Source organism: Dermacentor albipictus, chromosome 1 (genome assembly GCF_038994185.2).
Source record: "Dermacentor albipictus isolate Rhodes 1998 colony chromosome 1, USDA_Dalb.pri_finalv2, whole genome shotgun sequence".
NCBI classification, from domain to species: Eukaryota; Metazoa; Arthropoda; class Arachnida; order Ixodida; family Ixodidae; genus Dermacentor; species Dermacentor albipictus.
The window spans coordinates 281,533,313-281,560,678 of NC_091821.1; the positions used below are offsets into that span (position 1 = coordinate 281,533,313).

Here is a 27,366-nt window from a genome sequence, read left to right on the forward strand (position 1 = left end):
ACTGGCTAACACTGATAAATATATATACTTTCTGTAAATGGGGCTCCCCATGCCCAGCAACACTGCTGAACTATTCCACTGAACTTAGCAGCAAGGTTCAGCACACAACACTGCTTTTCAAGTGCAGCTTTTACTGGCTAACACTGATAAATATATATACTTTCTGTAAATGGGGCTCCCCATGCCCAGCAACACTGCTGAACTATTCCACTGAACTTAGCAGCAAGGTTCAGCACACAACACTGCTTTTCAAGTGCAGCTTTTACTGGCTAACACTGATAAATATATATACTTTCTGTAAATGGGGCTCCCCATGCCCAGCAACACTGCTGAACTATTCCACTGAACTTAGCAGCAAGGTTCAGCACACAACACTGCTTTTCAAGTGCAGCTTTTACTGGCTAACACTGATAAATATATATACTTTCTGTAAATGGGGCTCCCCATGCCCAGCAACACTGCTGAACTATTCCACTGAACTTAGCAGCAAGGTTCAGCACACAACACTGCTTTTCAAGTGCAGCTTTTACTGGCTAACACTGATAAATATATATACTTTCTGTAAATGGGGCTCCCCATGCCCAGCAACACTGCTGAACTATTCCACTGAACTTAGCAGCAAGGTTCAGCACACAACACTGCTTTTCAAGTGCAACTTTTACTGGCTAACACTGATAAATATATATACTTTCTGTAAATGGGGCTCCCCCATGCCCAGCAACACTGCTGAACTATTCCACTGAACTTAGCAGCAAGGTTCAGCACACAACACTGCTTTTCAAGTGCAGCTTTTACTGGCTAACACTGATAAATATATATACTTTCTGTAAATGGGGCTCCCCATGCCCAGCAACACTGCTGAACTATTCCACTGAACTTAGCAGCAAGGTTCAGCACACAACACTGCTTTTCAAGTGCAGCTTTTACTGGCTAACACTGATAAATATATATACTTTCTGTAAATGGGGCTCCCCATGCCCAGCAACACTGCTGAACTATTCCACTGAACTTAGCAGCAAGGTTCAGCAAACAACACTGCTTTTCAAGTGCAGCTTTTACGGGCTAACACTGATAAATATATATACTTTCTGTAAATGGGGCACCCCCATGCCCGGCAACACTGCTGAACTATTCCACTGAACTTAGCAGCAAGGTTCAGCAAACAACACTGCTTTTCAAGTGCAGCTTTTACTGGCTAACACTGATAAATATATCTACTTTCTGTAAATGGGGCTCCCCATGCCCAGCAACACTTATGGACTATTCCACTGAACTTAGCAGCAAGGTTCAGCACACAACACTGCTTTTCAAGTGCAACTTTTACTGGCTAACACTGATAAATATATCTACTTTCTGTAAATGGGGCTCCCCATGCCCAGCAACACTTATGGACTATTCCACTGAACTTAGCAGCAAGGTTCAGCACACAACACTGCTTTTCAAGTGCAACTTTTACTAACTAGACAGTTCATATCTATTTTGCATTGATATATGTGCTACAAACATGCATGCAAGAAGTTAGATGTATGCGTACCCGTTTTAACGCAGTGACATGACTTTTGCAGTGTTTTTCACAATGCTTTGGCCGGCAATAACTTTTGAGAATACACATTTATTGAATCAACAACCCACTTTTAAAAGAAACCACATTGCTTTAGGAAACTCAGATTTTAGCCATGGCTGACAGAATTTGGCGTGTTCAAAACTTGTCGATTGTAATGTGTCGTTTCCTTGTGACATGCTAAGAATGTCAACGGTAATAAGCACAAGCTGTGTGTTTTTACTCGCCAGTGTGTACATCGTCAGTCTGCAAACCAGGTGTTCCTCCGGTGGCAGATTTAGAATGTGGCTTCATGCTGCTGAAGCAATTGAGCTAGTAAAAATTAACAGGTTAGAACGTAGTTCCTCGGTGGCTGCAGCTATTAAAAGGGTGATGCCTAAACTGGCTGGGATATATTCAGCAAAAAAAAAAGTAGCGCAACCTTACATGACACTGTGCATAGGAACTGCAAGCCGTTGCATTGTTCTACTCCTGCATAATTCAAATTGGCGAAACAAACCATGACGTCACATAAGAGATTGATGTCAATAAGCTGCTCACGACCAAGTGTCAGCTGAAGCAATAACCGCTAAGAGGTGTTGTGTACTATTTAAAGAAGAAAGGCTGTATAAACAACAGCTTCTTTAGCCTATGCATGATACTATGTTATAAGTACTCTTCGTTGATTTCAGTGAAATCTTGCAACAAAATTTGTCACTACAACACGCTCCTAATGTGAAGTGCAATAGTACAATTGGTGGCTGCCTGTATTTTGAGATAAAAGAGAGTTGAGTCGATCCACTGCATTCGCTTCATGCTGAAACATGCCGTGGTTGATTTTGTTGCTCTCTGTGGTGATCATTGGAATATGAGTGTGCAGGGCCTTTTTTTTTTTTTATTCAAATACCCTAAAGGCCCAGCAGGCATTACATAGGGGGGGAACAACAGTTAGTACAAAGCAACGCAGTACTACGATGTGTACAGAAGTCGCTTACCATTAACAGCATGCTAAATATAAAAACAAAATATAAAGATACATATCAACAATAATCAACAAACATTCAATTGTTATAGAGAGTAGCGTTATATATACATACACATGTGTGAAGTGAGAGGGGAAGAATGAAAGTTACAGCCCAAGGTGACATTTCAGGCTGGTTACAAACGCTTCGTAATCAATGACAGATGCAATGGTGCCAGGCAGAAGATTCCATTGACGGATGGCTAGGACGAGCGGCGAATGAAAGAAGAGGTTAGTGCCAGCAAAGATGGGTTCGACTTTGAGTTGGTGGTCAATGCGTGGGAATATTCGATGCGCTGGCGTGAGATGGGATATAGCAAAGGAAGAGTGGCTGTGATATAATTTGTGGAAAAAGGACAGTATGAAAAGCGTTCTACGTCTTTCGAGAGGAGGTAACTTGAGAGCTTTCTTTATTTCAGTGACGCTTGCCGTATGCGAGTAGTTCTTCGATATGAATCGAGAGGCTTTATTTTGAAGAGACTCTAATTTTGTTATTAAGTATGCTTGGTATGGGTTCCAGATCAAAGAGGCGTAATCCAACTGCGAGCGCACTAATGTGGTGTATGCTAAATACTTAGTGTCTGCATTAGCTGAACGCAGATTTCGTCTGAGAAATCCGAGTGTTTTAGAAGCCTTGTTAATGACCGCATCTATGTGAATGTTCCATGAAAGGTCGGATGCTAAATGGATCCCTAAATATTTTATGACCGGTACCGATTCTACGGTCATGCCGTTTAGAAAGTAATAACAAGGTTCTGGGTCAGTTTTTGTAGAAAATGTCACGACTTTTGTTTTCGAGGTATTAATTTCCATTTGCCATTGTGTGCACCAATTGTTAATCTTGTCTAAGTCCGATTGTAGTTGAAGTGAATCAGAAGGTTCAATTATTTGCCTGTATATCAGGCAATCATCTGCGAACAATCTGACCGTAGAACTCAGGTTATTGCTTGTGTCATTAATATAAACTAAGAATAAGATAGGTCCAAGTACAGACCCTTGTGGTACTCCAGATTTAACGTGGGAGAGGGTTGATGAATGACCATTAACAAAGACTGATTGGTAGCGATTGGCCAAAAAATTGTTAATCCAAAAAATAACCTTCGAATTAATGTTCAGATTGTCAAGTTTTTTAATTAGACGTTTGTGTGGAACTTTGTCGAACGCTTTGGCGAAATCTACAAATACGGCGTCTATTTTAGAGTGAGCATGAACAGCGCGATGAAGGTCAATTAATTAATTTGAACAGTTGTGTTTCGCAAGATCGACCGTGGAGAAAGCCGTGCTGATTCGCAAAAAAGAAGTTATGCTTCGCCAGATAGCTCATGATGGCCGATGAGATTATGTGTTCTAGTAATTTGCAGCTGATGTTGGTTAGCGAAATTGGTCTGTAATTTGACGGGTTAGAGGCATCACCAGATTTGAAAACGGGTATAACACGCGCAATTTTCCAGTCGTTTGGGACACAGCCCGTATCTATAGATTGCTGAAAAATTGCAGCCAACATTGGGCATATTACAGGCTTTGCTATTTTTAGCAATTTAGGACATATTCCATCGGGGCCGGGTGCCGAGTTAATAGGGAGACGGTCTATGGCTGAATATACGCCTTCTGGCGTGACAGTTATGTCAGGCATAGTTTGGCACAGCGTTGGGAATTGTAGGTCAGTAGGTAAGGGGCCCTCATGAGTGAATACTGAGCAGAAAAATTTGTTAAATTCCTCTGCTACTTCAAGGGAAGTAAGAAGATTACCTTCTTTATTTATGGATACTGAGGAGTTTGAACTGTAATTTGGATTAACAACCCGCCAAAATTTTTTAGGGTTGTTTTTTAACGTGTGAAAGGTCACTGTTATAAAACTTGTCCTTCGCTGATTCAATTTCACTTTTGCACAGTTGCTCATGTGTGCGGTAGTTGTTCCAATCATGTTCAGATGCTGTCAGTTTAGCTTTTGCGTACAACCGTTTCTTTTTGTTTATGCATCGTTTCACATGTCTTGTGAACCATGTGCTTTCTGTAGATGTGGTGATGGTGACCTTAGGCACGTGTTTATCTTTCAGCAGAGTTAGTTTATCACGAATTAGGAACCAGTTCTCATTTGCATCCCGCATATTGAAAGAGTGGAAAACATCTGTACAGAATAATGATAGTTCATTAAGAAGAGCGTCAACATTTGCTCCTGTATAATCAAATATAATTTTTTTCTGTTTTTCTGGTTTATTCCTGACTACTGTATAATCGCACTGCAGTATCATGTGGTCACTGATGCCATCTAAAACGTGTACAGATGTCTTCTCCGGTTCCGTTGTCAGTGCAAGATCTAAGAGCGAATGACCACGCGTAGGTGTGGAAACAATTTGGTGCAGATTGAAAAGTGTTAACACATCCAGAAAATTCTGGCATTCACGCTTTCTTGTGCCGTGGAGGGGCCTGCATGTTTTCCAATCAATATTCGGATAATTGAAGTCGCCAGCCAGGAATACTGGTGCGCGTGGAAATTTGTTCTGAATGTGAGTTAAAGATTCATTCAGGTGTTCAGGGAATTCCTCAGGTGAATTAGGTGGGCGATAACACACCCCAACAGCACAAGTTACAGACGGTGACAGACGTAATGCAATCCACAATATTTCCAGGCACGATTCCGTATCAATAACAAATTATGAACCTCCTTAAGCCTCAAGCCCTCAAATGTGCAGGAAAAGGTGTGAGTGAGCACTGCAGGGCAGGCCAGGATCATCTTCTGTAGGAGGGTGCCCACCCGCAGCGCATTTGCACGATAGAGCCACGCAGGTGCAGTCAGGCTAAACCACTTTTTCTGAGGGGGTCTTCGCAACTCACCCGGCTGCCACACAGGAAAGCCAGCTTCTGGGGCAGCTTTGGTAGTGGGTGCTATTTTTGTTCAATGTAATCATATATTTTTCTATACATTCTCATTATACCTTTACAGTGTTCAGAAGTTGCTCGATATAACAGATAATTCAGTGTAAAAGTTCTCAGTATAGTCGGGTTAAAACCTATTCAATTCAAGACCAAATTGAATAGAACAATTTTAGATTCGTTATTCAAAAGTTTTGAACATTTGCACATCCCTAGTTGAGAGGAATTGAAGAAACAGTCTGCTGGCAGAGAGAGATGCCAGTTTTAAGGCATTGTGATTATCTGTGCTTCCATTATATGTTTTTATTAAGGTTCTATAAAACCAACGGGTTGCTGTATGCATTCTAGCTTCAGTGAACACTGCAGGCCTATGCAACTCTAGCTCCGCTGTATAGTTGCAGTTTTCACTGAGAGAAGATTGAAGACATGGGGTTTCTCTGTTCATCCTCAACTGACATGACATGCTGTTATAAAAAGCCAACAAAAAGCCAACAGCTCAGGGGAAATTACTTGTACTTACTAATTGAAATAAAGAAATTATGTGTTGTCCTTGGTTGTCTCCTGTGTTGTCCTTGGTGTCTTTGTTTGTTGGCTCCTTATAACAGTGTGCCATGTCAGTTGAGGATGAATAGAGCAACCACCTGTCTTCAATCGTTTCTCAGTGAAGACTGCGACTATACAGTGGAGCTAGAGTTGCATCGGCCTGTAGTGTTCACTGAAACTGGCTGATCATCTTGAGAGCTTGATAAGACCAAATCAAAAATTTGTGCTCACTGGTGATTTCAACTTGCCAGGCATTAACTGGAACTCTTTAAATATCGTAGATTCCAATGATGCCGAGAGTGCACGTCTCGTTTTTGATGAAGCTTTCTCTCGTGACCTAACGCAGCTGGTTAATGCTCCTACATGTGTCACGGAAACGACTGCAGCGATCCTTGATTGTCCATTTCTTAAAAACTTTTCTGAAGGCTGCAATGTGTCCATCATGAATGGCATTGCTGATCATGAATTAGTCCATATAACTTTAAACGCACATGGCAGGAAAGTACCACCAATAGTAAAAACATTCCATGATTTTTCGGCTGCAGATGACTAATGGGTTCTTGACATTTTACATTTAAATTTTCCGAATTTCGAACACGGAGGAGACGTCTCGTACATTTGGAACAGGTTCAGGGCTATAGTAGCTGAATGCATGAATAGGTTTATTCCCGTCCAGCGAAAGAAAATGAGGCATCGCAATCATTGGATCAACCTGGATACATATTATAAACTTAAATCGTCGCTTAGCACGGAAGCCGAAATTAAAGGTTCACAATACTGATGTGCATGCTCTCAAAGAAGATCTGGTTTCCAAACTCGGAAATGCCCGCAATAATTTATGTGACAAAACCCTTGTTTCTTTTATGAAAGGCTCATCTTTGGCAAGTTTTGGTGCTTTTTGTCGGGTAGCAAGCAGACTGTCGATCAACTACATACATATAGTCTTTTTGACTATATGATTAATAAAAATTGGGCCCCTTGGTTAAATCCGCGTTCTTCTCATTCATTACATAACAAGGGTCTCGAATACGGCAACATTGATGCCTTCAGGTAGCACATGTGGCTTTATTGACCAGTTGCCTTCACCCAAAAAGATCACATACTCGTGATGCCTGCGGCAGAAAGGATGTTCCACATCCACTGCCGGGGTTTATGAATGGTGATACTGGCTAACACTCCCAGGGGGGTTAGTTCTAGCAGTAACACATAAATACCCCAGAAAGTGATAGGGAAGACGGTGCCGTGGTAGCTCGATTGGTAGAGCATTGCGCGCATAATGCGAAGACGTGGGATTGTTATACACCTGCGGCAAGTTGTTTTTTCATGCACTTTCATTTCCATTAATTCATAATTTCTTTATTTCAGTTAGTAAGTACGAGTAATTTCCCCTGTGTTGTCCTTGGTGTCTTTGTTGTTGGCTTCTTATGATATGATAAATAAAAAATCTGGCCCCTCGGTTAACCCCCTTTCTTCTTGTTCGTGACAGACTGTTGGAATTCTGTTGAAAGGATTTTGACATGTTCTGAAGATTTCATCTGAGGCATGAATACTTATATTCGATTGAAAAATATCTGATGCTCTAAATTATTGAGAAAGACGTCACTCCCAGTTTAGTTTTTAAGTATGATACGGATTGTTTTAAGTTTGACCATTCGATTGGACAGGAAGTGGTTGTGTCTGCAACCCAATACGAGTATGACTAGCATAATGTCAGGAAATCGGCGCACGTAAGGAGATTGGAAAAGTGTGAAATTTGAACCTCCATAAATTATTATGATTGCATGTTAAATGCATAAACTGAAATAAAGGCTAATTTATTTACTTTTAAAGGGGGCCCTGAACCACTTCTTATCGAAGTGGAGAAAGACATCTGAAATGAAGATAGGCTATTTCAGAACCACTTTGCCGCAAAAGGTACATCAATGCGTTCAGCAGAAGCGGAGTTATTGGCAATCAAGCACGGCCTCAGCTGTGCTCCCCTTCCTCCTCCAATGCCTTGCACTGCGAAGGCTACGGCGGATACGTCACCATGGTGCGCAGTTCAAATTTCCGATTTGGTGCCTATGCCGCGCTAAACGTAAACCAAACGCGGCTGTCTTCAGAGAGCCGCAGTGCGCTTAGCCACTGGACTCGTGGCGACACCTTGCGGTGGCCACGGTGTAGCAGAGCGCAGTGACCAATAGCAGCCGCGTGTTGGGGTGTGCTTTATGACGAAATAGAGCACACACAAAAGAGCGAGGATCATGGGGTTTTTGAAGCAAGAGCATTTGAGAAAAAGGTGACTTCGCGCTCCGCTTGCAAGCTCCACGGACCGCGTACGACAGCGCAACTTGGCTGAAAATTTCACAGCAGCATATGCTACCGGCGGACTATGTTATTTCACCAAGCTCAAGGGGTTGTTCAGGGCCCCTTTAAGGCTTCATCGTTGATCATTTGAATTACTCTGGCGTTGTAACCGACAATAATGCCTTCGATAGTGCGGTTGCATTGTTTGCTCTTGCCTGTGAAGATGCCTGAAAGCATGCTCTGATAAGCGATGCAGGTAGACAACATGCTGTTCATTTTGCAACTTTTACTTGACCATTAAGCCTTCAGCATTGAGTCTTCGTCAGTCTTCCTCGCCGAGCCCTATGACTAGAAGACTATGGTTGCGAGAAGCATTTTGACCTGGCCTGCAGGACAAGGACATGGACATAAGTGCACAATGGAGCTGTTCTCATGTCTAGAAGAGCAAATTTGAGCTCATGTAAAATCTAGCTGTGTGAAAGGCCACTCAGGGTATATGCCTTCTGCCCATTGATTGGCATTTTTCTGGCTTGCAAGTTGCTTTTTTATGTCACCTCTTTTCCCTCATGAATTTTTAATAAAAAAAGAGAGAAAAAAAAGCATTGCCTTCTATTGTGAACCATAATGAAACCGTGATGCATGAGGGGCGGTGGCATAACTTATAATAAATTAGCTGTCTGTCAATTTGTAGCTTCAAGTCTTCATAGAGCATGAAACGTGTACAGCTATACTTCATTTTCGTTTGAGCCTATGAAACACATGAAAGTTAATTTACTGCATTACGTAAAGGTGCTTCTATTTGTGTGGAAACTATGCAGCAATCTGTAGCACACTGCCTTCATGCAAAATGAAAGGGAGAACGCAGTGAATGCAGTGATAGCAACTCTTTGTTCAACTAGCAAAGTTAAATTGCTTTCTGCTTTAGCACTTGTCGCAGTGCCTTAATGCCTATGGTGTTGCGCTGCTAAGCACGAGGTTGCGGGATGAAATCCCGGCCATGGCGGTCGCATTTCAATGGGGGTGAAATGTAGAAACGCCTGTGGTCCCGTGAATTGGGGGCACATTAAAGATTCCCTGATGGTCAAAATTAATCTGGGGCCTCCCACAATGGTGTGCCTTGTAATCAAATTGTGGTTTTGGCTCATAAAACCCCAGAATTCAATTTCTGCCTCAGCAAAAGATTCTTAGTCTGAGCTCCAGATTTAGGGAAATACTTTTTTTATGGAAAAGTAGAAAAATGCAGCAGCATTTATAAATCGTAAAGACAGTAACATTGAAAACACTCTTCTGAAAAGCACAGGCTGCAACGTCCAACATGGCGCCCAGGGAACGTCAGCGCCCCAGCCTTCTAGTTGCATGCTGCACCACCTTAGTGAGATGGCCAGCACTAGTGAGATGCATTTAGCGCTTCTGTCAAAACACCTGTTCTTCTTACACTGTGATCAAATATGACAAGTGAATCTTGCTAATAATAGCCAGGTAAAAAGAATGAAACCCAGACATCAAATTGTCCAGTCTCACAAACATGCAATTAACTGCTCCGTAAAATGAAGGGATAGGATGTGGAAATTCAAATAGCATGAGCAGCAGCAATAGTGACACCAAGGGGTCAACTGCTTAATTTGCTACTGAATTCCACCATGACTATTCTCGTACCAATGTGCACGATTTCAGAATCTGTATCAGGCTTTTTTAAATAAATTTTATTTGATGCCTAACTTGGGGATTAAATGTTCCGATATGGCTATGACACCAGGGGTGACACTTGACTGGAAAACTCATCTATAAAATTGCATTTAGGACCAGTTTTTGTGGCAATTGTAGGCCACTTGCAAAGATGTGGTCATTTAAAGCTAGTTGTCCGGCTGTGGAGTAAGCAAGGTTTGCAGTCAGCATTACTCATCATCCTTCATATGTTTGCAGCTATTGCCTTGGCATCATTACAATTCAGAATGGTTTACATAGGTTGTGCTCTGTAACCTCTATCATGAAAGTGAAAAACTGTGATCCACCCGACTGTAGCATGAAGCTACAATACAGGTGGGTGACAATATTTCTCTTTTATGAGCTTTCTTGTGAGCGCATCTTCCGCAGAAGTATTTGAAAGGCAAATAATGTGGTGTCAAACCTTTGAGTGAGTAAATTTGGCCGTTAGTGTTATTCACAGGCTGCCAAGCATAGAACTTGCTTCACTATGTCCATGTGTGTAGCCTCGATAGCAGTGCTTCAAAATTAAATTTAATACTCGATCAGGGTTGACACTATCTCTGAAACTACTTTTCTATGATTTCATATGTTTCAACTGCCCATGCTTATGGATCATCCTCTACCAACACTTGGACATTCTGAGCACTTGCATACACACAGCATGTCGCTCTGGTGACGGATGTCATATTTTCGTTTCTGTTGAGTAGTCCAATGCCTGCTGAGGACCAGGTGCGCTTACCCAGGACTGGGACACTGTGGGACATCATAGTCTAAATAGTCAAGGATATTTGTGGCGCAAATACCTTCTGCTCTGCCTTTGACTGAATGTGCACCCGCCGTGGTTGCTCAGTGCCTGTAGTGTTCGGCTGCTAAGCACAAGGTTGGGGGATCGAATCCCGGCCATGGTGGCCACATATTGATGGGGGCGAAATCCTTAAACACCCGTGTACTTAGATTTAGGTGCACGTTAAAGAATTCCAGGTGGTCCAAATTATTTCAGAGACCCCCACTACGGCGTGCCTCATAAATAGATTGTGGACGCTGTAACATGGCAACTACAAACCAATACATACCCCCCATTTAAGCAGACTGCACGCAATACACCCTACACTATATTCATACAGATGTTCCCTTCCCTCTGTAATGATTACGCCTCCCTATATCACACCACATGGGTGTGCCCCAACGTCAAGGTGGCCCCGCAAATACCCAACCCCACACCTGAGCAGTAGGAGGCCGTGCTGACTAGTTCGGACCCTCGTAACCAGCAGCAACTGGTGCGGTGGGCCAGGAAGACAGCAAAAGCCACAGGAGCCCTGGACTAAGGGCGCGTCCCGCACAAGCAGAAAGACACCTGCTTGTCCTTTCATGTTTTTTTTTTAAATAAATGTTTCTCCTCCTTCTCCGCCTCCTCCTGTGGTTTTGGCACATAAAACCCCATAATATAATTTTTTAATTTGACTGAATGTGCCACCATTGGACAATGATTGCAGCATAGCACAAAAGTGTCGGGATATGCACACCTGCACATTTCCTCTTTTTCCACTGCATGAGGTTGAAAGCCAAAGCTGCCCTAGTGTTCTCATACATTGAGTGAAGTGATAATCTACAAGCGTAAACTCTGATGGCTAGCATTTTTGGTTGCCATCAGCCAATGGCTAGGAACCTTTTCCGTTCTCATAGTTGCAGTGTCTGTATGAGTGCACCTCTTGCTGTGTCCAGGTGCTGGACATGTCAGATGTGCAGATGGTCTATGGTACAAGCCACTTCAAAGGGCATGCTACAGGCGGCAACGTCAGCAAGGCAATGGTATGTAAGGTGCCATGCTTTTCACAGGAGGGTATTTTTGGCTTACCTTGAAGAATGGCATAAGATCCACCTGTCTCTTTTCCTTGACACCATACCTATCATGCACCAGAAAGCTACCTCAGGGTGTCTATCAACAGGGCAGGCCTTCAGAGCTTTTTCAAATGTGCCTGTGGCAGTTCGAGCCCTTAAGGGCAGTAAAAGGCATGCATTCATTTTTTCCAACTGGCCGATTTTTTTGGACGTTTTTGCGGCCCCTAGGCCGAAAAATCAGACGTTGACTGTACAACTGACCAAGAAGATGCTGAAGACCGGACGCTGCTGGACTTCCTCCGAGAATCCGGCGTGTATTTACACGTGTAAATAATTCTTTATGCCAGAAGACACGCTGTCACAAAAAAAAATATGCTTCAAATAATCCATGGTCCGAACAAGCAGTGGAAGGAGGAAAAGGACAAAGAGGACCTACACATTGAGGAATGTATGGGAAAGGAAGCATGCAGCCGCTGTTTTGAAGAAGCTTGAGCTCAAAAAACAAAGTATTGGCTGATGCCAAAATAACCTCTTTAAAGCAGTTAAACACAGTGAGGCTGAGAGTAAGTCAGGACAGTTAAGGTTGATTTACGATCTGTTGAGAGAGAATGTCAATTGTGACAAAGTTCGGGCCAAATACCACTGAGCTCATATTCGAAAATATTTGCTTCTGTATGCATCTCCTTTTTATTCGTGTTTGAGAATGTCCGACTTGATTTGGAATTTAGTACGAAACATCTTTATTTGCTGTGCATTTTACTAACCCCTCCCTTCTATTCTCTTTTTGATTTACATAAACACTACTCCTTAGTATTCAAATTGGATTAAGTCATTTTTTTTAAATTTTTTTTCATATGCTTACTTAGTGACAGCATCTGGCGATATGGTTTCAGCACATCTTGACATAAAACATAGTTCTGCATCACTCAGGGAATTTCGCAAAGGCACTCAGGGAAAAGACACCCTGAATAAAGATTACTACTGTCATACTAAACAAAGTTATTCATGATCACTAGTGCTTCAACCATCTCATCTCCTAGCTAGCACACTTCAGTTGCCATTTTTATGACTTTTCATTTGATATCTATGATGCTGTAGTGTTTAAAAGTAAGAGCACATTGAACTGAACGTATTATTAATGATCACCAATGACTTGGCATGATTGGTTATCGAAATGGTAACAAAAAACTCGTGGTTGATATCAATGACGATGTGCACGAATGAAAGCTACCACTGTGATACTAAACAGCGATTTGTGATGGCTAGTGACACAATACTACCATCTCCTAGTTACAATTCAATCACTGTTTAGGTGCCTTTTCATTTGATATGCATGAGTCCACACTGTACAGAACGCTGGAAAATCCAAGCAATCGTATCACTAGTGATCACTCATAAATGGACGTTAACAGTTGCCAATGCTAACAAAAGAAATACTCATACTTTTTGATTGATACCAATCATGAGCTGCCCGAATGACCTGCCACAGGGCTTTAACAGCTGTGGTGTTGCGCTGCTAAGCACGAGGTCATGGGATCAAATCTCGGCCGTGGCGGCCGCATTTCGATGGGGACGAAATGAAAAGATGCCTGTGTCCCGTGCATTGGGGGCAAGTTAAACATACACTGGTGGACAAAGTTAACCCGGAGTCCCCCACTATGGCGTGCCTTATCTAATTGTGGTTTAGGCACGTAAAACTCTAGAAATGAGTTCAACGTGCCCAAATGAAGTCTATCATTATCATACTAAACAAAGCGATTTATGATCACTAGTGAGTCAGTGCTACCATCTCCTAGTTATTATAAGTGAATCGTCGTATTTATGACTTTTCATTTCATATCCGTGACGCTGAGCTATGTGAAACTGTGAGAATTAACATTGAACGGAGCACATTACTAGTAATCATTAATGACCAGGCATAATCAGCCGGCAGCGGTAACCAAACAAATACTCATTTAATGACCTTTTGATTGATATCAGTGGCGACTTGCACGTACGAAAGCTACCATTGTACCAGTAAAATAAATGATTCATTATCACTCTGGGCTTAATCATACCATTTCCCAGTAATCATAGTTGAATCAATCGTTTTATCACAGTTCATTTGATGTCCACGACTATATCATTTGTATAACAGGGAGAACATAGCATGTTATTTACTAGTAATCACTAGTGACTATAGTCATATTAACTGTGAGGTGTAGCTGCTTAGTTAATTGCTCATTAATTAACAGTGTGACTATTGATTGCTTTCCATGGCGACGTGTTCGATTAGAGGCTAGCGATAGCGCAGTAGAAGAGGGTACCTTCATTCACTAGTGACCAAAGCCCACCAGCGCGTAGTGGTCATAAAATGACTTTAAGATGTTTCCACTCTTACCAGTCTCATAATAATATTTTCTTGCATTTGTTTGCTCGAATTGATGACATCTGTCTTTGGCGCTGTTGCAAAAAAGAAGGAAAGAAAAAGAAAAAGAAAAAATTAGTGGGGCCCCAACATTCATATGGTGACAGATTACCAGCAAAGCCATTTGGGCTGCATACATGGGCTACATACACCGGCAGCATTCATTATGAAATCAGATTTTTTTTTTATACAGCACCACACTACGCCGACACAAGCGGCGCCGCGCTCACCGCACCTCCCATGGGTCTGCCCCAACCACTGCTGCAACTGTGCTGGCACCTCCAATGTGCGTGAACTCATAACCACAGGCAGCATGTGTGGGTTTATTGACCAGTTGCCTTCACCCAAAAAGATAATGTTTTCGTGACGCCTCTGGCAGAAAGAGTGTTCCACATCCGCCGCCATGATTTGTGAGTGGCTGCGCTGGCTTACACTCCCAGGATTAGTCATTGTGGTGTGATTGGCAATGAACTCGCTGACAGTGAGGCAAGATCTGCATTCTCTTCCTCTGATGAAGTACGGATTGCCTACTCGTGACCTGACACCAACTCTATGATCAAGGCACTCATGCAGGACCTTTCCAAAGGTATACAGTGCCCACGATGACAACATCCTGGGACGCGCATACATATGATTGACCCAGATGGTAAATTTTGTTTCCCCGTGGAGGTTATGCGGAATAAAACGTCATTGCTACACAGGATTCAGCTGGGCGTTGCTTTCACCCGTCGCTACGCACACCTCATCGGCCGGTTGAACAGCCCTCATTGTCAACACTGCCAGACGCCTGAAACGCCGGAACACATATTCTGAGATTGCCCAGCATGTATGCTGGAATGAAGGACACTGGAAAGTTCCCTAGCCAGCGTTGGCGGGCAACCACTGTCAGAGGACACTATCCTCGGCCCATTTCCTGACACTGCAACTTCAATGTGGGCAACTAAAGCTACAAGAGCAGCTCTAGTAGGACCACTGTATAACATAGATAAGGCACTCGCCACTTCTCCCAGCGTGTCTTCCAACCGGGAAAACCGGGAATTCTCAGGGATTTTGAATAGTCTGGAAATACTCAGGGAAAACTAAGAGAATTTGTGCTTCTGTCAGGGAAAATTATCTGTAACTTTACTGAAAGGGAACGAAAGTCGCGGTAATGCTGGCTTGCCTAACAGAGAGCGATCATAACGAATCGTCTTTTGGCGACGTGTCGTCGGCTGGAGGAGTTGCCAGTGTTCAGTCAATGACCGACTCTCCTGACTCTCGACGGCTCCGCGGCACGTTCACGTACTGCATACAGTCAATAACTGACAGTCAGTGTATAAGAACGTCTGAAATTTCGGACGCAAGAGCCCTTCGCCATCCGATTTTCCGCACTTTCTGCCGTGACCGCAGGTCCGAAATAGCATTAATCAAAGCCACCACTGCCGCCATTTTGATTACTTCACCGCCATAGTAAACGCTAGGCCTAGCTGCTTCAACGTTCGCTATTAAGCTTCTTGCCGTTTGGCGCCGTGTTTTTGATTGAAAGAATTCGCTGCTGTAAGCAAAGACACCGACTCCGTCTTTGTGGTCCTTGCTATTGGCTTCGAAGCTCGGAAAGCACGGCACGTTGCATAATGCCGGTTCCCAAAAGTCAGCTTCGCCTCGATACAGATATGTTACGCGGTGAAGCATACGAGAAAGTATTGCAGTGAAGCATAACAAGCATGAAAAGGGGCAATTGTCACGGGACACAGCATCTATTACTTAATTATACACGCATCCATCCATCATCTGTCTCAGTAAGAGCACCGTAATACCTAATAAGTGGGCAGGTAGGCCTTTTCGAATGCGCCTGTGGCGATTTGAGCCTTTGATGGCAGTAAGAGACATGCATTCATTTTTTTGGATTGCCCGATTTTACGGCCCGTTTCGCGGCCTCTAAGGAGTCGGAAAAATTGGACTTTGACTGTAGATCTGACAAAGAGGATGCTTCAAATGGTCCATGGCGCAAACACGTGGTGGAAGGAAGACGAGAATAGAAAGGACCTACGCATTGAGGAATGAACGGGAAAGGAAGCCTACTGCCGCTTCTTTCAAGGAGCTTGAGTTCAGAAAGCAAAGTGTTGGCTGATGACGAAATGCAGCTGTCCCTCATCCAAGCCAAAATAAACTCTTTAAAGCATTGAAACTCTGAACTGAGACATTGTGCGCAGGCTGAGAGTATGTCAGGACAATTGAGGTTAACACACCAGCTGTTGAGACTCTCACTTGGGACAAAGTTCGGGCCTCGTACTATTGAGCTTGCTATAAATTGATAAAAATAACTCGTACTTTTTCAGTCACGGCATCCACGTTTGTAGACGCGACCTATTTTTGCCATTTGCTTGCCGTGGTAGCAACAAATAGAGCACAAACATTAAGCTTAGGGCAAATTGAACATTCTAATAACCTAAATTACTTCCATGTTGCTTCTGAGTTATACGTATCGTTACAGAGTATCGCTTTGGTGAAGGCGCACTACCATGTTTTACGTGACGCTTGATGTGGGGCATGTTGGTAGCAACCTTGTAATATATATTTTTTCTTTCTTAAAATGCTTGAGGCCACTGAATAATTTGTGCATGTAATTCAAACGGGGGATTTAATCCTTTTTATGGAAAAACGGTAGCATGACTGACTTTACAATATTCAAATATTTAGTTACTCTGTGTTTGACTCATCATAAAATGCTCTGAGTCATTCTATCACCTTGATTTGCTTTCAGTAGAGTCTTAAGCACCACCTCTGTTTCAACCATATGTATCAACAGTCGATCATAAGCTGGACTGAAGTGGATATTCGAAAACATTTGTTTATGTATGCATCTCCTGTTTATTCGTATTTGATAATGTGCTGCTCGATTTGCAATGAGTTTTGCCTTTCTTTTTTCAAAGATATTTTATTCGCTGTGCATTTTACTAACCCCTCCCTTCTGATCTTTTTATATAAAATAAATGGTACTCCTTACTATTCAAACTGGATTAAGTAGTTTTTTTAGCATCATTGCTATAGAGTGACAGCATCGGGCAATATAGTGTCAGCCTGTCTTGACGTAAAACAAAGTTCTGTGTCACTCATGAAATTTTGCAAAGGCACTCAAGGAAAACTTGTAAAACTCGGGGCATTTGGAAATGTCAACTTGGTAGACATCCTGCTCTCTTATCATCACCCATCTCAGTACTTTCACTACTCTTCCCTCCTCCCCAGTGCAGAGTAGCAGACTAGAGTGCACTAGCTCAGGTCGACCTCTCTATCATCAATAAATTAAATTTCTTGTTTGTTGGCTTCTTATACGACTAATAAAAATCAAGCCCCACAGTTAACCCCTTTTCTTCTCGTTAACCACTGTCTCGAATCTGGCAACATCGATGTCTTGTGACGATTAGTGTTCCTGTGTATGCTCCCGCAGGGAGCAGAGTTGTGCATAACTTTTCCGGCGCCGCTCGCACTGCTATTCGCCGAGCGCGATCACGTGGTGCAAAATGACGTCAAATGATCAACTGCGCGCTCCGAAGCCAACATTACAGAAACAGTGCCGACTTGTTTTTGTCAATGCCATTGAAATTGCTATCACCGGATCGTCGAGCGTGCGTAGCAACAACCGGCTCTGGGTTGCAGGTACGGTATTTGAGGATATTAAGTTAATGACTTTGGTGCCGCATTGTCGTCTCTGCGGCCTTTTTCGCAGGCACGGATGAGCATTGTCCCAGACTCCTTTTCCTCTCTTTCGGCCGAAATGCAAAATGCACCTATGTGGTGTATGATGTCAGTGCACGTTAAAGAACTTCCGATCGTCTATATTAATCTGGAGCTCTCCACTACAGCTATACTCACAGCCCGTGCATCACATGGGGTCGTTAAACCCCACAATTTGTTAACACGTGCAAGCCTCAACTTGTTTTATATGCTTAAACACGTGCAAACGTACCTTGTGTCGAAATGTCTTTTGCAAACCGCAGAATTCTCTTGTAGTGGCTTGTCGGCCCTTGGTATGGCAAGTGCCCACTTTTCCATTTGATCTTTGCAGGCAGGCACGCGGAAAAGAGACACTTTTTGACTGCACGACTTGTAGCCAGTGTCGCAACCTGGCGCAAAACACCACCTTTGCGTTTTTTTCTTTCCTGTTGACGGCATTCTTCACAGGGTGACAGGGTGTCAAGGGAACAGCAGCTCACACTACCTACTTTGAAGAATAACTTCGGAAACGCGAGAAAAACACAGCTGCACTACGCAGACCACGATAAGTACTTTGCACTGCACCGTGGCCTACGAGACTGACAAGCTCACGGCGCCCCTGCGCTAGCCACCTTACCCGCGCCCCCGACGGAAGCGCCAAATTTTCCCCCAGAGGGAGGAACGCGCAGCGGGGCCTCCCTATGCAATGGCGGCGGCGCCGCAGTCTTCACACCTCCCAATTCTAGCCACCCTAATATGGTTTCAGCCCGTCTAAAAAAACATAGTTCTGTATAACTCAGGGAATTTTGCAAGGGCACTCAGGGAAAACCTGGAAAACTCAGGGAATTTGGAAATGTCAACTTGGTAGACACCCTGTTAAAGCTAGTTTCATCAATAAAGTGATTTTATTAATGGTATGTGCTTTTATGACATCCAATTCTTTAGCATGCTTATATCGAATAATAGCATGCTTATATCGAATAATTATATCGAATATCGAACTGATAGCCATTTTTTCCAAGTTCGATATAGCTGGCTTTCACTGTAATTATCTTTCACTGCAGAGAAAAAGAGCATAAAAAAAGACAAAAAATCAATGACTATGGCACAAGTCATGGTACATTGTCATCGTCGTCATCATCATCAATCTGGTTACGCCCACAGCAAGGGAAAGGCCTCTCCAATACTTCTCCAACTACCCCGGTCATGTACTAATTGTGGCCATGTCGTCCCTGCATCTTAATCTCATCCACCCATCTAACCTTCTGCCTCCCCTGCTACGCTTCTCGTCCCTTGGAATCCAGTCCGTAACCCTTAATGACCATCGGTTATCTTCCCGCCTCATTACATGTCCTGCCCATGCCCATGTCTTTTTCTTGGTTTCAACTAAGATGTCATTAACTCGAGTTTGTCCCCTCACCCAATCTGCTCTTTTCTTATCCCTTAACATTACACCTATCATTCTTCTTTCCATAGCTCATTGCGTCGTCCTCAACTTAAGTAGAACCCTTTTCGTAAGCCACCAGGTTTCTGCCCCGTACGCAAGTACTGGTAAGACACAGCTGTTATACACTTTTCTCTTGAGGGATAATGGCAACCTGCTGTTCATGATCTGAGAATGCCTGCCAAATGCACCCCAGCCCCTTCTTATTCTTCTGATTATTTCAGTCTCGTGATCCGGATCCGCGGTCACTACCTGTCCTAAGTAGAGGTATTCCCTTACCACTTCCAGTATCTCGCTGCCTATCGTAAACTGCTGCTCTCTTCTGAGACTGTTAAACACTACTTTAGCTTTCTGCAGATTAATTTCTAGACCCACCCTTCTGCTTTGCCTCTCCAGGTCAGTGAGCATGCATTGCAATTGGTCCCCTGAGTTACTAAGCAAGGCAATATCATCAGGGAATCGCAAGTTACAAAGGTATTCTCCATTAACTCTTATCCCCAATTCTTCCCAATCCAGGTCTCTGAATGCCTCCTGTGAACACGCTGTAAATAGCATTGGAGAGATCGTATCTCCCTGCATGACGCCTTTCTTTATTGGGATTTTTTTACTTTCTTTATGGAGGACTACGGTGGCTGTGGAGCTGCAATAGATATCTTTCAGTATTTTTACATACGGCTCGTCTACACCCTGATTCCGTAATGCCTCCATGACTGCTGAGGTTTCGACAGAATCGGACGCTTTCTCGTAATCAATGAAAGCCATATATAAGGGTTGGTTATATTCCGCACATTTCTCTATCACCTGATTGATAGTGGGAATATGGTCTATTGTTGAGTAGCCTTTACAGAATCCTGCCTGGTCCTTTGCTTGGCAGAAGTCTAAGGTGTTCCTGATTCTATTTGCGATTACCTTAGTAAATATTTTGTAGGCAACGGACAGTAAGCTGATCGGTCTATAATTTTTCAAGACTTTGGCATCCCCTTTCTTATGGATTATGATTATGTTAGCGTTCTTCCAAGGTTTTGGTACGCTCAAGGTCATGAGGCATTGCGTTTACAGGGTGGCCAGTTTTTCTAGAACAATCTGCCCACCATCCTTCAACAAATCTGCTATTATCTGATCCTCCCCAGCTGCCTTTCCCCTTTGCATAGCTCCCAAGGCTTTCTTCTTCTGGCGGTACTTGTTGGATTTCAAATTCCTCTATACTATTCTCCCTTCCATTATTGTTGCGGGTGCCACTGGTACTGTATAAATCTCTATAGAGCTCAGCCATGTGAACTATCTCATCCATATTAGTAATGATATTGCCGGATTTGTCTCTTAATGCATACATCTGATTCTTGCCAATTCCTAGTTTCTTCACTGCTTTTGGGCTTCCTCCATTCCTGAGAGCATGTTCAATTCTATCCACATTATACTTCCTTATGTCAGCTGTCTTACGCTTGTTGATTAACTTCGAATGTTCTGCTAGTTCTATTCTAGCTGTAGGGTTAGAGGCTTTCATACACTGGCGTTTATTGATCAGATCTTTCGTCTCCTGCGATAGCCTACTGGTATCCTGTCTAACGGAGTTACCACCAACCACCGACTTCTATTGCACACTCCTTAATGATGCCCGTAAGATTGTCGTTCATTGCTTCAACACTAATGTCCTCTTCCCAAGTTAAAGCTGAATACCTGTTCTTTAGCTTGATCCGAAATTCCTCTATTTTTCCTCTTACTGCTAACTCATTGATCGGCTTCCTATGTACCAGTTTCTTCTGTCCTCTCCACAGGTCTAGGCTAATTCGAGTTCTTACCATCCTATGGTCACTGCAGTGCACCTTGCCGAGCACGTCCACATCTTGTATGATGCCAGGGTTAGCGCAGAGTATGAGATCTATTTTATTTCTAGTATCACCATTTGGGCTCCTCCACGTCCACTTTCGGTTATCCCGCTTGCGGAAAAAGGTATTCATTATCCACAACTTATTCCGTTCTGCAAACTCTACTAATAACCCTTCCCCGCTATTCCTATAACCTATGCCATATTCCCCCACTTACTTGTCTCCAGCCTGCTTCTTGCCTGCCCTGGCATTAAGGTCGCCCATCAGTATTGTGTATTTTGTTTTGACTTTACCAATCGCTGATTCCACGTCTTCATGGAAGCTTTCGACTTGCTGGTCATCATGACTGAATGTAGGCGTGTAGACCTGTACGACCTTCCATTTGTACCTCTTATTAAGTTTCACAACAACTCCTGCCACCCTCTCGTTGATGCTATAGAATTCCTGTATGTTACCAGCTGTATTCTTATTAATCAGGAATCCGACTCCTAGTTCTCTTCTCTCCGCTAAGCCCTGGTAGCACAGGACGTGCCTGCTTTTTAGCACTGTATATGCTTCTTTTGGCCGCCGCTTAACTTAACTGAGCCCTATTATATCCCATTTACTACCCTCTAATTCCTCCAATAGCACCGCTAGACTTGCCTCACTATGATGATGATGAGATAATGTTCTAATGTTAAACGTTGCCACGTTGAGATTCCAATGGCGGCCTGTCCTGATCCAGGGATTCCTAGCACCCTCCGCTGCGTCACAGGTCTGACCGCCACCGTGGTCAATTGCTTTGCAGCTTCTGGGGACTGAGGGCCGGGGTTTGATTGTTGTATTCATATGAGAGATTGTGGCCAAGTACTGCGCCAAGGTGGCCAATCCTGCTCTGGTGAGGGAGTGCGTTACCGGTTCTGGTCACCGGGATCAGGCCACACTCCAGGCCTGTTTATGCAATTTTATCAACACGCGTATTTTTTTAATCCGGTAGAAAATTGCGTGGCACCTGGATTCGAACCACGGTCCTCTTGCATGCGAGGCGGATGTTCTACCTCTACGCCACCGCTGCACATTGTCAACATTCACACAACTAAGGTAACACGAATGTGTACATCAGGTGAAGAAAAAAGAAATCTCTATTACACAATGCAAAATTACATAAAGTATGACAAAACAAACACATTTCATTATTTAAGCAAACTCAATATCATGACATGTCAGGATAGACTTGACCATGGTTCTAGTATGTATGTGATCAGAGTGTATGAGACCATGTAATTGAGCAGTGCTGGTTCGTTTCAGAGTTAATTTCCTTTGTTTTGTGCATGTATAGATAATCCTGTTGTATGATTAAGTCCCCTTTGCGCTTCATTTTCTTTTTCCCCATTTCTTTCTCTATCTCATGTTGCTTTACATATTATCTCGCACATTGCTTTTTAAGTACACCAGCACAAAGGCTCTGGTCACTACAATAAATGTTTGATTGATGATGATGATTATTATTATTGTTGTTGTTTTTGTTGTATAATATGGTGTTTTTTAAGTATGTACTAGTATATTATTTCAGTGCAGTAGCTTTTGTGCAATATTGTTATAGAGTGACAATTTTTTTAAAGCAGTAAGAAAGTACAGTAAAACGCTATGTGCCTGATCATATACAGTGTGCTATTAATTTTTTTAGACGTTTAATAAGAGGTGGCTACCGTGCACAGTGTTGTGCAATAAAATAATATGGCACAGCCAATATCACATGCCTCACAGAACAGTTTAGTAGCGTGGTTTGCTGGGCCAGTTGGTGAGGGTGAACGTATAAGGGGTTCCAGTAAGTATGGACGCAAGCACAAGTAAAAAGAAACGGACAGGACAATGCTGGGACAGGACAACCAGCATTGTCATGTCCGTTTCTTTTTACTTGTGCTCGCATCTGTACTTGCTGGAACCCCTTATATGCTCACAGAACAGATTGAATGTATTTCTCATGCAAAACATCATAGTGAACATAAAACAGTAAACAAACTGGTATTTTTTTCTGTTCTTTTTTTTGTAGTGATTGAAGTGCACAAATTTTAAAATAACCTGTTTATATAATTTTTTTTTATATTATACATATGAGGCTTCCCCCATACGTTTTAATAGTACAACTCTGCAAATTGCAACGAAAATAATTGTCTGAAATTTTTGATTCGCCAGAAAATAAGTGACTTTGTTCCATGAACGAACAAAAAGGTGTGCTGTATTCTCGAATCGTCTCTGCCGTGGATACCTTGAATATCGTGTGACTAGCGCAAGATGCTTCGGTGTCTACGAGCAATGGCATTTTTGATGGAGTGCCATGCATGAATCTTATTGCAGTGTAGAAGCGCTGCCACCCATTGATGCCTCTGGGGATAGTCACGCGAAATATTGCGAAAGTGAGCGTATCCTTGAAAATTATGATCTAAGAATATGGTCCAAGTTTGCCAATGCCATGCTACGTGCACATACGCTTGCCTTTGGCCTAGACAGTTTGTGGCTACAGCTTTCTAGGGATGCCTTTTATAGTATTAGTTCTCATGCCTTTCGCGCTTGTCAGTGGTCCGAATGCCCGCGTTATTACCAGAATCAGCCCATTACTTGCTAGAACTCCAGACCTGCACAGACAAGCGGCTTTTATGGGAGCTCCCTGTGCCAACTCTCGCCTAGCCATTGCTTTTATGACCTGTTTGTCTGCTACTCTGCGGGTGGCTTGGGTGGCATTGGATTGAGAAATTCAGCTGCTCTGCTGTAAGGAACTCCTTGCATATTTGACAATTTGTGTGAAGACATTGGCTGTGATGACAAAGGGCTGTGATTGGTCCTTGGGCTCCTGAAGTTGACTGCCCGAACCTAAAAAATATCTCCACATGTAGCTCCCTAAAATATTGTTATGACTGCTTGTTGCACACGTGTAACAAACAGTGCAGTGTTTACAGAGGTTTTCAAGTACAGTTTCCTTTTCCAATTTGTAAACTTCGCTGCTCAACATTTTAGAACTGGAAAGCACTTCAAAGTTCAAGGATGAAATGATGGACATTTATTTTAACACTTTAAAGTTGCCCGTGAGTTCAAGGAGGAAATTGTGCATACATCTTTACTGCATACATATTTTTTGCACCACCATTCTGTGGCTGCCATGCCATGTGGAAAACCTACCATAGCCGATTCATTGGAAATAGTTCCATCACCTATATATTGTCACGTAGGTGACGGTGAGCTACCTGGCACGCAGGCAGACAAAAAGGGACACTGCGTCGGCGTTAGACGTAAAGAGAGTTTAATGGGTGAACTTGTGCCCGAAATCAAGTGAACAACGTGGTGACGGCGAAAGCAGCAAGCGCGTCTGGGGCGTTCGTCGGACTGAGCCAGCACAGGCGGTGGTCCCGTATTTATACGTTTCACTTGCATGATCAAAACGCGTAAAGCGACGCCCCCTCCGCCGCAGCGACGCCACGCGGCGCAGAAGCCGAAATAAACGCACATGGCATCCCCCCCCCCCCCCCCCCCGGGAAGAAGCATCGCCCCGATGCTAAAGAAAACAAGAAACTTGTAAGCATGCAATCAACCAAGAATAACGAAAAAAAAGCATGTCTGTTAGTCCGCTAACACTCAAAAAACTTCTTGAGGCGCGCGACGTGCACCATCTCGGGTCGTGCGCGACGTCGCTGTGACTGCGTCACTCCATCGGGCACAACCTCGTACACCAGCGGTCCAAGTCGTCCAGTGATCTTGTAGGGCCTGAAGTAACGGCGCAGGAGCTTCTCACTAAGCCCGCGGCGATGAATCGGTGTCCACAGCATAACGCGGTCACCAAGTGCGTACTCTTCATCTCGTCGTCGTAGGTTGTAGAGTCGGGCGTCGACGTTTTGCTGCTCTTTAATACGCATTCGGGCTAGCTGGCGAGCTTCCTCGGCACGTAGTTAATCGCAAAGGCGTGCGTCCGGACCGCAAAAAGACGGCAGCCATCGAATGTTTCCCGATACCTAGTGAAAAGAAAGCTGTCCGTAGATTTTTGGGGCTCTGTGCGTATTACAGGCGTTTTGTCCGAGATTTCTCTCGAATCGCTGAAGCCGAAATAAACGTACGTGCCAAATGGGCCATTGCGCACGATGGCACGGATGGTATCTTGAAGGGCCACTGCGACGACTCCCGAAGTACCTCCGCAGTGGCCCTTCGAGATACCATCCGTGCCATTGTGTGCGACGAGCTGCGCAAGTTGCTACCGGGTGCGCAACCACAAATATCCTCGCTCGCCAACGTTGTAAGGGACAAGGTACAACAAGCGCTGGGCACACTCGATCCTGCCGAAATGGCGCCAACCATATCGCCACCTTGCCAGGAGCCACGCGTTTCAACTTACGCCACCGCTCTGCAAAGCCAAGCGAGGCCGACCAGCTGGCGATGGGAAACCTACGGGCCACCTCAACGCAGCCAAGCCTACCCGCCACCGCCGCGTCCGCAGCAGGCCGTCCGCTCAAACATGTTTCGGCAAACCACCACGAGAAAGACTGACATCTGGAGAACCCCAGATCGACGACCACTTTGTTTTCACTGTGGGGAAGCCGGCCACCTCCTACGAGAATGCCCCTACCGTCAGATGGGCCTCCGCGGGTACAACTTCGACGCCCCACGACCTCTTCCTGGCCAACGGCCTCGAGAAATTGAAGCCCATTTTCGAGCGACCGAAGGTGACGCCCCGCGCCGCCTCAGGTCCTCGTCACCCTACCCAGCACCTCCACCAAAAATGTCACGTAGGTGACGGTGAGCTACCTGGCACCCAGGCAGACAGAAAGGGACACTGCGTCGGCGTTAGACGTAAAGAGAGTTTAATGGGCGAACTTGTGCCCAAAATCAAGTGAACAAACAAAGCGGTGACGGCGAAAGCAGCAAGCGTGTCTGGGGCGTTCGTCGGACTGAGCCAGCGCAGGCGGTGGTCCCGTATTTATACGTTTCGCGTGCATGATCGAAACGCGTCAAGCGACGCCGCGCAGCGTAGAAGCCGAAGTAAACGCACGTGGCAATATTGATCATTTATGTAACTCAAGGCATCAAGGCATGCTGTGCAGCGTTTCCAAGCTTGGGGCTGCAAGCTTTCAACACCCTTGGACACGAAACAACTATCACCATTCCTTGAACAGCCTCCCTGTATTTCTCAAGCACACCCGTTGCAGGGAATTGTTTGTGAAACTGGTCAAAACGTGACAAACTGTCAGATCTTTTGCCTTGCTCAGCCTTACGTTGTGGTGGACATCACCAAAGCATAATGGGTTCTCTACAGTAGCTTATCTGTAATCAACTCAAAAAAATTAGTTACTAGCCAAGACCGAAGATACCTGCCATCTGCAAATTTTTTCACTTTGTTTATGTATGGTCGTCAGCTCGATTCATTTTCTTAGTTGATACTAATCAAATATACAGTGAAACCTCAATATAACGAACTTCAAGACATTGTGGTAAATTGTTAATTATTCTGAAAGATCGTTATAGTGAAAGTCCCAAAATTAATCATCCCAGCCATCAACCCATCAGTTCATAAGTTGTCACCATATGAGCTATCCACGAAAACGTCACTGTTGGCTATCAGCGCATGCTGTTGCTATTCTCCATAGATTTCGTCACCACACACCACTGAAGCACCGTATAATAAGAGTGACACGCACAAAACAGGCACTGACACCGAGAAAACTATCAACAAAAAGGTAGCTCTATGTCGCCTCCAAAGTGCAATGTTTCTTGCATTTTGTTTGTTTTTCACATTTCTTGCCCTGGACACTGCAACTGTCTTGCTCAAGGTGGACACCGGAACTATGCGAACAGCAAGTGTACATAAATGACACATCTGGAAAGAGGAAAGTAAAACCGTGTGGCATACCCGCAAGTATGGAGGTTATATTTCACTGCACGCATAGCTGATGGGGCCGCAGAAAGAAGGGGGAAAGAAGGAGAGATGCGCCTACATTGTTAGGTGACTCTTTCCTGGATGGAGCATGTGCTCACAAAACCTGTTGTGTCGTCGTCTCCGCTTGCCCTCATTCTTTTTTTCTTGGGCACTGTCCCAGACCCATGTGCCCTGACATCCGCTCTGTGGGCCTTTTCGTCTGCTAGCCTACTGTTCCAGCTGCCGTGAAGGATGCACGGAAATCTAAGAATCCCCAGATTTTGCAATATTAGTTCATAGTACTGAGG

At 43.9% G+C, this 27,366-nt stretch overlaps 1 protein-coding gene across 4 annotated transcripts in view; it reads left to right on the forward strand.

The window, feature by feature from the left end:
• The window catches only part of Vps8 (vacuolar protein sorting 8), a 962,017-nt gene that overhangs the window by 331,519 nt on the left and 603,132 nt on the right, over nt 1–27,366 (forward strand). For 3 of the 4 annotated variants that reach the window (XM_070531351.1, XM_070531354.1, XM_070531352.1), the window contains exon 15: nt 11,694–11,780. The exons of the other annotated variant lie outside the window; for it this stretch is intronic. In XM_070531351.1, coding sequence (XP_070387452.1) covers nt 11,694–11,780 — 87 coding nt within the window. The remainder of the gene's footprint in view (nt 1–11,693; nt 11,781–27,366) is intronic. 4 annotated transcript variants of the gene reach the window in all.